Consider the following 10,830-nt stretch of genomic DNA (forward strand, 5'->3'; position numbering starts at 1 on the left):
ATATATAATTATATATTGGGCAAACTTATAAAACTAATTACATATAAAATTATATGTAATTATATATAATTATATATATAAATTATATACAAAGTATATCCATTTATATACAAATATATAAAATTGTATTTAATTATATATAAAATATTGTTTCCTGGGGTATTATCATATAAATTATATAAACATCTATTATTACATCTATTATTATTAAAAGAATTTGAATAGAAACTGACAAATAATTTTTTAATATTATTTATTTATGTGATTATTAGTTTATATTTTATATTTATAATCAGTGTGATATTATAGACATTTCTTGACTAATTTTATCCTAAATAAATTTAAAAAATACACAATGCAAAAATATCATAAAAAAACAATTTTTATCAATGTTTTATTATTAAAAAAGAATTTTATATCATAATATAAAAAATATGATATGGAAGACATACTAAAACACTACAACCTATAACAGATAAATTATACGCAACAAACTGTGTGCAAATATTCTGACATCCTAGATCGTACACATTAAATTTAAAACAAAAATGAAGCTCAAGATTGTAATGCAAATAATGATAACAGAAAGGTCAATTTATGAGCAAATAAGGACAAAAATATAAAATGGTTTGTTAGAGTTCAAATATAGAGTTACTCAGTTAAAATATAATATATAGGAAACAAACATACAAACAAATTTCGACTTTAGTCTTCCTCAGTTCATTAAAATAATAAATAAAAAATATTAAATTTACATTTAAAAAATCAGTATTATATTATATATAAATTCGTATGCGTCGACATTAACATATTATCAAATTGTTTCTCACATGACTCACAAAGCAGAATATTTTTGTTAAAATTATAACACAATCCTTCTCTCTCTTCGAAAATTTTGAGATAAGATTAAAATATATTCAAGTTATGTTTTACTAGCAAAATTGTTTATGAAAGATTTCCATATGAAAAGAAGTATAGAAGCTTTCCTATTTCAAAGCACGATATATCTACAAGTTGCTTTTAATACTTGAAATACTCTGATAGTGAAGAGGTGAATGATCTTAATCAAAATTTACCGTTATTTGCATCTCCGTTACTAATTCCACTGCAAGGATGCTGATTGCTAGAGGCTACATTTCTCGGGTATAACACGCGAGATAGCATTTACTATATGTCTCAACTTGACATACTGTACTGTACTGTCATGCTTCTAGACATACCATCAATCTTAGCATTATCTGATGGAAAGCATCAGTAAAGAATATTTTACTGAAATAGTAAAAAAATAAAAAAAACCTATTTGTTATTATAAAAACAAAAGTACAACAAAGATAATTTAAATATCTAATAACATTTCTGTCATGGATGTATATACAATGACATCTTTTTCATAAATTGATAGTAATTAAAGAATTTTATTTTTATTTTATGTGCAGAATATAAAATATTTCTATTTCTAAAGAAAAAATTTTGGTATTATATATTTTTTAAATAATATATAATTAAATAAAATTTCACATGCAATTTTACCTTTTATTTATGCGGAAAAATCGTATACCTTGTATGTAATTATTATTTTTATTTTTTGAAGTTTTGTTACCTTGTAAAAGTGGTTTGCCTTCTCATATTCACAAAAAATGCGAATGTATTTTTTTTAGTATGTCAATGAAATACAGCAGTCAATGCATACATAACACCAAAAGATTATTTTGTATATACATTTATATGCATTTAAATAGCTTAAAAGTGACTCGAATGCCTTGAATACAAAGAAGTAATTATATTAAAATAAATTTAATTTTCTGTTATACTCATTATATTGCACAAGCGTTAGCAGTATCTTTATACTGAATTTAAATATTTTTAAAATCATATTTTTATCATTTGGAGGTCATCTTTGTTGAGCATATTTGGATATAAGAAAAAATACATATTGGTATATGTACATACAGCTTTCCTAATAATACAAGCATCATAATGTTATTCAAAAATAATACGTTCATCCTTAATTTCACTTCGTAAACGGTATAGCAATAAATTTCTTGGTTAATCCTTTCTAGTTAGAAAGAAAAAGAAGAATACTTTTCGTATGTCACATCCGTGCTAATTATAAATGTTGCTAAAATGTACAAAAAAAAAGCATCGCTGCGATATACGCGCATACGATTTTGCTTTTCAATAATGTCATTTCCGTTTTAGAGACGCATTTGTTTTAGAGATGAATTTGTTATTAGTCATAATGTAATAGTGGTCAAAGTGTCAATATTTTTTTGTAGCTGACTAAATATCTTTCACTTTCTCCTCTTTTATACTTCAAAAAAGTATCTGTCGTGCCATATCCTTTGATTGCTTGCGCCTTTTGACAGCAAATTTCACCGGTGTTTTACTTTCTAATAACTTTAATTGTACCTTATAAACCAGTATATTTAAAAAAGTGTTAGAAATTTATAATCTTTTTGCTAAAATATTTTATTCGCTTGCTAATAATAGTCATTTATTTGTACAATTAGGAGACAAGATCTTGATGAGGTTAGCTTTTTTATTTGCGTATAAAATATATTTAAAACTTTTTTAATTACTTCGAGATTATAACAATACCATTCTTTGAATTCTTCAAAAAATTTAATTTTAGTTGTACTATAATTATCGTTTTAATAAATACTAAAATATTCAATTTAGCAAACAAATATAAATGAAATTAATAATCTCAATTTTTACAATAAATTAATTATATTACCAATTTTTATCGAAAATGATTAAGAAATCTAAAATATTCTTTATCAGCTTCTCAAAATTGATTATTATGATAAAAGATAGAAAATGTGAAAAGATAGAAATTGTGAAATTGTTAGCAGCCTTAAAAGATATTTTTTCAACTTTTAATAACTATTTTTAAAGATAATTTATTTATGTGTATAATAATGTTAAACTATTTTTATTTTAACTTTCCGTGACATTTACAACAGTAGTAATATAAATTACAAATCGCGTGTAAAAATGTTCCGATTCATTCCAGTTTCTCATAATAATTTGTACACGTTTGCTAATCAAATACACAAATTGTATAAAAAATAATTTATGTGTATGAAAGATGTATTGGTTAATTATATCGACAAAGTGCTACAGTTATACTGTCAACTTTTATTTATCGTATTATTTGGGTAATGAATAAACGAACATATATAATTTCCGTAGCTTCATCGATGATTGTATTGTGATTTATATCGCATATTTTATAGGTAATCGATGTATCGCATACACATACGCGATTGTGCATTTGCGAATATTTGATGATCGTCGCGATCAGTCTTGCGTAAATGTAATGCACACAAAATCACTTATTTCTTAGAAATTGTATTAGCGAAATATACGTACGAGATACTTGTACTTAATGGATTGTGAAAAGTACGAGAGATGCGTTTCGTCAAATTAAACGAGTGAAAGCATGAATTATTACATAGTAAACGTGGAGTTTTTCTGTGTACGAAGCCATTCCAACTATTGTGATACACACATTGATATCCGAGAGTCTTATTCCGAAAATTGATAAATAACAAAAGTAGTATATTTTATTTTCATTAGATTAAACATAATGCAGAAAATGTGAGAATATTTGCAACCTTTATACAATCTTTGTATATAGAATTAATGTATACTTATATAGAGTGTATAAATTTATTGTAACTAGAATCCTCTGCTGGCAAAATGAATTTTAACTTTTCCGTTAGTAATAACTCTTCTACAAAATATGATGTCTTTAAAGATCCCAGTTGCGAAGATAAAATAGTTTATTCAACTATGCACATTAATTCTATATATAAAACTGATATAATCGTCATGTTTATAGTTGTTATTGCTATAGCTTTTTCTCTGGATATATATTCGAGATTATATTTTCTATTATACAATATATACGTACGTTAAAATTATTAATCTCTTTTTTAACATCAAATGAAATCTTGATTAATGACTCATAAAAAGAAATAAATTGTCGTTAAACGCAAGATACGAAATCATCAAGTAAAACATTTCTACGGCTGAGAGATTTTTACTCAAATGCTGCTTAGCATAACGATTAAAATAAAAATTTATCAAAAGAGAACAGTACAATACAATTTTTATTAGCGCAATAGAAAGATACGCCTCAGGATACGTCTTTCACTTTCTCAAGTGATAAATAATATCTTCAGTCTCTTATTGATGACTTCGATAATTTCACGACTGAGCAATTTCACTTCGAGCAATATTCAAGCAGTATTACAGTTAAGTTACAGTGAATAATTGCATTACTAACTCTTCCTGCATTTTCATAGACAAATGAAGACGGAAATATAATATAATAGAATTAAAAGAGAGATGCCAAATAAGAGAGAGAAATAACGTAAATTATTATTTATGATGCATTAGAACGCGGTTATTACTTACAAAATTAGAAAGTAATATTTGCATGACGCGTGATAATAACAACCGTTTTTTAAAATGCCGATTAGATAACTTAATATCATTATGGATCTATGTAATGCAATTTAATGTTATCTAATATGCATTAGATAATAACACGTAAAAGAAATTTCACATTTTGCGATATGTTTTCTCCAATTGTCGTAATTGTGTGAAATATTAACTACCATTATTGCAGTAAAAAAAGTTTTTATTCATGTAACATTCTCCATATCATTAAGATTATTAAGAAATTAAATTCGGGGACAGATATTTTAGAGTATATCAATTTCAAAGTATAATGAGCTTTCTACAATAAGCCGTTAGTTACCACTTATAACATATACTAGAGATAAATTAGAATTACATCATAAATCTCAAAAAACTTACATCCAGCATAAATCACATAAGATCGTTACGTCACAACACTTCAGTCAATTAGAAAGGTAATAGTTCTCAGAGCAAACAATACACTGCACATAATAACTGTAATTGATCGGTCATAACATAATCTAAGTTTTAAATGATTTTAAATTATAAGAAATGGAATTTAACTATCTCCACGCAGTCAGTGATTACTGACTCATTACTGCCTTATGATACATTACTGATTCGCTTATAATACGCTCCTGACTTCTGACTCATTTACATATAGAGAAGACAGTTTTACTGAAATATCTAAAAATTAGCTGAATACAAATATGAAAATAATTTTGTTGCACCATCAAAATATTTATGTAGGACGCTCAAACTGGAATGTCAAAACTTTTTTCAGCATTGCTCATCATGTTTGAGAGTCCTATATAGTTATTTTGGTACAATAGAATTATTTTCTGTATCTAGCTGAATTTTTAGATACTTCAGCAAAATTGTTCTCTGTGTATTAATGGTTTATTACATAAAACCCATTGCACTACTCGTGCCTTTATAGGTTCACACGACTATTAGTCTTCGAAACTGATCTTTCTTTTGTCTACTATCTTTGACATGTTTGTTTGCAACATGTAGAGAGAATGCTTAAATTGTTACGATGACAGGAAATACAATCGTTTTCTCTATTGTTTTGTATGTTATCCGTAATTCATTTCCGCAGAGAGAAATGCAAAGCTATGTCGTTTCCACAAATTTTTATTTTATTTAATCTTTGTAAATTTAAATGGACCAATATATCTTAATTAACTTTACATCATTCGTCAATTTATTCTTTTGCTTGCTATACATCTATAATAATTTTTAATTAAAAAAAAATTGTTCATCGATTGTTTAAAGAAAGAAGCGGTCTTGTTAAAAAAAATTTAAGATTTGATTGAAAAATAGATTTAGAAAAAAAAGGCATTGCATTAAAGGTAATAAATTTTAATACCCACAATTTATTTTTCTCCTTTTCTTTTTTTAAAATTAATTTTTGTTATTATTTTCTATTAATTCAGTATATATTTCTTATAAGTTTTGCTTTATCAATTGTATTTAATTTTGTATTTCCAGAGCTTAATAAACATCAATATCTATATATCTCTTTCATCTTTCCCCTTTCTCTTTGCTACAAAAGAAAATTTTTTAATATTGATTTTATATCTTGAAATAGCGCATAAAGAAGAAAACTATATTTATATTACGTACGTATTGTGTTAATTTGAATAGTTCTTTTGATACGATGTTGTAACAATTTTCGTGAGGTATATTTCCGCTCGAACAACCGAATCATTCATCGATTTCATCTGAGTTTGTTATACAGGTACATTTAAAATATCCGATTATCTTTCTCTCTAGAAAGTGCGCTCGATCGGGCAACGGGATGTCGCAATCTCAGTGAATGACCGAAGAAACGCAAGCTTAAGCGTATCCTGTTAAAGCGAAACGTCACTTGTTTTCCATATAGTAGCGTGATGACTGTTTCTGTCCATCCACATAAGTAAGAGTGGAATCGATTGGGCATCAGTGAAAGCGAAATCTATACGCCGGCTGGACCAGCATGAAGGAGAAAGGTCGGGAGATGAAAGTGTTCGCGTAGTCAGCCGATGGAGATGGAACCTGGGGTCTATAGTGTCGGGGATGGTAGGGGCCTTCAATCACAGAGGGGGCCCGTTGGCGAACTTTCACTCGTCGTTACACAGCCTCTGACACATATCTCGGGCATACAGGTCGCCTTACATTTAACGCCACGTAGGAAATGCGAGGCGTTGGTACGCGGAGATATGTGTAAAAAACCGGTCGGTCCTGATCCTTGGTCCTCGAGTACCTGGACCACTACTGGACGAGAGAGGGAAAATAATACGTCACGATTTGTACGATCGCAGCAACGAAATTGGGCCTCCTCGTCAGTTGACTACCGGGTGCGCGACGATATCAGCCGTTACACGGCGGGTTCATGTATCGATAACTGATAGTGGTGCAGTGATTTATGAGAATTATTTTGTTCCAATCATCCTTATGCATCATTCCGCTTTATTTTTCGATTTTATTAGCCATTGATAGAAAAACATCTGGTCACAAATGTCGTTCCGACACCTTCCATTCGAACTCATCGTCGAGCTGTCATTTACAAGACATTAATTAGAAATCGATTCATATAATTATATTTAGATAAAATAACTAATACTAATTTATTATTAATTATTTCTTACATATAAAACAAAATTAAACCACGTATCGCGAATAAAAACAACTAATATAGAGACAAATTAAATAGCAAGTGACCAGTATTTTCAGAGAGATTATTCTCTATTCGTAAAAATGGCCAACAATTTTCGCAAGATATTTGTAAAAAAGCTGAGGACATTTGTTATATTAAATTCAAAGTAGTAAAATAATGTACGGCTGAGATAGATGGAGAGATTAATATAAAATATAAAATAAAAGATGCCGCGTTGTCATTTATCGCTTCAATAATTTCAGATCGATCCCAATTAACTTATCCGCCACTAAACATACGTAGTCATAGCGATTTTTTGCAACAATGTAACAGACAATTTATATTCGAGAGAGGAAAGGTTTTGATATCATCAACTTTAATAATCATTTTTATGTAATAAAATGTTTTTCTATTGTTGATGACTATTGTTCAATGCAATTGAATCTAAACAAACTTTAGTAGTAACCAACATAATTTGCAAGCAGTCGGACATTTTTATAGAGCGAACGTTCGTAAAGTTATCGTGGATATTTTTATTGCAACTTGAGTGCTATTTCGATCATTATTTTTTTTAGAGTCCACTTGCGAGTTCATTTGGTTTAAATAGTTTTACGCGAGTAAGCGAGACTCAATCCTCACAGCGTACATAAGCATACTTAGCTTTAGTCATAAAGCAATAAGGAAGTGAGGAGGAACGTTGAAATAGCGAAAGGGAGCGGGAGAGAAACGTTCCAGTCATGAATTTCGGAGTCTCGATGTTCCTATCAGTCTACGACGGGGAGTGCGACTGTATCCGCGGTTTCGTTGTGTCGGTTTCCACGTAAATGTCCGCAGTGGTGCAGTGACATAAAGATCTATATTCTTCCTCATATACTTCTTCTTGTTATATTTTTTTTTACACATGATTGTTAAGGATACCTTTCGTCATGTTTCTTTTTAAGTTTATTTTTTTCTATCGCGTTATTTAAAGACATACGTTGCTTTTTGATTGATAACTTCCCGCGTATTGCGTAGTCATTAACTGCGGGATATGTTGTATCGATCACCTATTGACGTAAACGTGACTTGCGTTTTATAACGGAAGACTACATATGTAGAAGGCTAATGCTTAAAAAAAAATGGAACAAAATAAACTGCAGCGATGCAGTGCATTGACAGTTGTAAATTAAATTGCGCACAGGATAGAATCTTTGACACAGATTTGAATTATTTTCTAGATTTTGTATTGTATAAATACAAATTTTATATAAAAATAAAAAACTAAACGTTGAAATTAATTAACGGATTAATATATTCAATAATTTATTATACAGAATTTTTTAAATAATATATTGTCCTATACTCTATGCGCTACAATGATTCGCTCCCGTGTTGCAAATAGATTTCTGTGGTGAAATTCGTGCGTGAAGTGTGAATAATGCTTTCGATCAGGACTTTCAGATATGTAATTCTGCATGTCAGACGCATGCCCGGATTACGACACGTTATATGAATATTATACAATAGATTAGATTAGTTTCTACGTAATACACCTTTACGTGACTTTTACGTGATAATGACCTCCTAATCGGGAACGAAAGCAATCGCATAAACGTCCCTGACCTTACTCTCTTTTGACTTTCCTCTATTTATTTATAAAATAGAGATATTTGCGCGCAAGAAAATATGATTGCTATTTGTTACGCTTATCATCACATATACATCTGTTACAAAATCTTTCAGTGATCTGTCAACTTGCAATTATAACCGAATGAAGAATTTGTAATTTGAAACAGTTTTTAGCAGTTAATGCGTGATAAAATCAAATATATGATTAGTCACAGTAAATAATCATCCGTTGATTCTGTCTTTTCAAACGTAATCTTTGCAATTCGTTCACAGTTGTCTCATGAAAGTTGATTGATGAACGGTTTGTTTTAAAGCCGGGACCTGGAAGGAGTCTGCCTAACGAGAACGAGGAAAGCAACGAGGTAGACTCGACTTTCGGTCTCATCTGTACAAATGGATACTCTTCTCTTTTCAGAGCTGGTTTCGTCCACTGCCGTTTTCTCCACCACCATTTTCTAATTCTTGACATCAACATTTGGCTCAGTCTTCAGCAGAAAATCATCAATCTAATTAAAAAAATTGACTCTTACTTATTAACAGAAACTTATGATATCTTGACAATTGATTATTAAATACACACTCGCTACTTTAATAGCATATTCACAATTTTCGTAATTTAATCGACGCATGTATGGTTTATAAAAATTAATTGTTCATCTAAAATCTGTCGATCTTTAAAGCTCACAAGGAATAAATGCCGTCACCTCTTGTTATCGTCGGATAACAACGTTGGTTGGCGATGTATTCTCCTAAATCTGTTCCTCATCATGTGACAACACCGACTACGTATATTTTACGATGTCTGGTGGTTGTTACTATGATCGTCGCTGCGGCCACGTTTTTGCATGTTAACAATTATAGGCCCAGTAAGTTGACATAATTAATATGTAAAAAATTATACGCGCCGATATATTTAGGCTTGTGCTTCATATAAGTTTGATAATCTTTCAATTTTCTCTATTCAAACAATAAAAAAGTAAAATATATTTTTATAATAATGTAAGAAATTGAATATATTTTAGAATTTTTATTAACTAAATTATAATATCAATTAAAAACGACTTAAATCGTTTTTAATGTTAGAGATCAGCTTTGCTATGTGTTGGCGATAATTCGTAATAATATGCAAAGTGCATTTTTATTTTTTCTAATCTGCGCAATGACTCTAATGTGTATGCGCATCATGAACTTTTCTTTACTATATGGCACTTTCTATGTACTCGTAGTTTGTACTTTCATCTCTATAGATTGCCGGTTTGTATTTTTTCTCCGGTTGATGGGGGCAAGGAAAATTGCTTTCTTCGCTTTGAGTATAAAAATTTTTTTTCTTTTCTTAGCTCTTTCTATCCTTCTTTTTCAGAACAAACATTCCTATCCTGTGACAGACCGTGTCATCACTTGGATTGGCCTATGATCTGTCGAGTGAAACTAACGTTAGAAGTCTTTCAATCGCTCAGCAAGTAAGTCAGAAATCACTTAGTTATGCCTTACATCTGTCTTATGAGAATATAATATCCGTATATTCATGATATAAGATACAGGAGAAACTTTATTACGGACACTAGAAAAAGAATGTGGTTGCATTAATTGAAATTCTAGTTGAAAATAAACAAACCAGAATTTTCTGATTGAATCTATTATAATGTTAATTGAGATAACGAGAATACTTATTAATTGGAAAAATCTGGTTTGTTAACTTTCAACCAAAAATTTTTCTCAGCAAAACGTCAAAAGGCACATGATTCGTTTTGTTCTTTATGTATTTATTAAATAACTAATTATCATCGCTGATTGTCACACTAATGTTGATAATCAAAGGCGTTTTGATTTAATAAATTATGATTTAATAAATTATAATCGAATTATAATATTTTTGTCTTTTTATATTTTTCTTTTATATTTCTCCTACAATTTAAAAAAATTTTTTAAAGGATTTTTTTGAAAGAAATTTTTTAATTAATCCTTAATTGCTTATTTTATTTTTTGCTTTTTATATTTCTTAAAAAGATATATAGTTGAGATATAGTTGTATATAATTTAATATTTATGAAAAATAGAAGAAGCGGCAAACAAATTGGAGAGAAAAGATTAAAAATTAGACAAGAATGCCTTATAGGAAAATATTACGAAATATTGCGCAACATTAATTT

The 10,830-nt window shown here is 29.1% G+C and overlaps 1 protein-coding gene across 5 annotated transcripts in view; it reads left to right on the forward strand.

Moving 5' to 3' along the window:
• LOC108751246 (laccase-4-like) overlaps nucleotides 1–10,830 on the forward strand; it is a 22,590-nt gene that overhangs the window by 935 nt on the left and 10,825 nt on the right. Inside the window, exons 1-3 of one of the 5 annotated variants that reach the window (XM_018491333.1) lie at nucleotides 7,661–7,908; nucleotides 9,096–9,546; nucleotides 10,041–10,140. In XM_018491333.1, coding sequence (XP_018346835.1) covers nucleotides 9,420–9,546; nucleotides 10,041–10,140 — 227 coding nt within the window. In that variant the 5' untranslated portion in view covers nucleotides 7,661–7,908; nucleotides 9,096–9,419. The other 4 variants (XM_018491331.1, XM_018491332.1, XM_018491330.1 and 1 more) reach the window with 4 other exon arrangements.

This window comes from Trachymyrmex septentrionalis, unplaced genomic scaffold, assembly GCF_001594115.1.
Source record: "Trachymyrmex septentrionalis isolate Tsep2-gDNA-1 unplaced genomic scaffold, Tsep1.0 scaffold42, whole genome shotgun sequence".
Taxonomy (NCBI): domain Eukaryota; kingdom Metazoa; phylum Arthropoda; class Insecta; order Hymenoptera; family Formicidae; genus Trachymyrmex; species Trachymyrmex septentrionalis.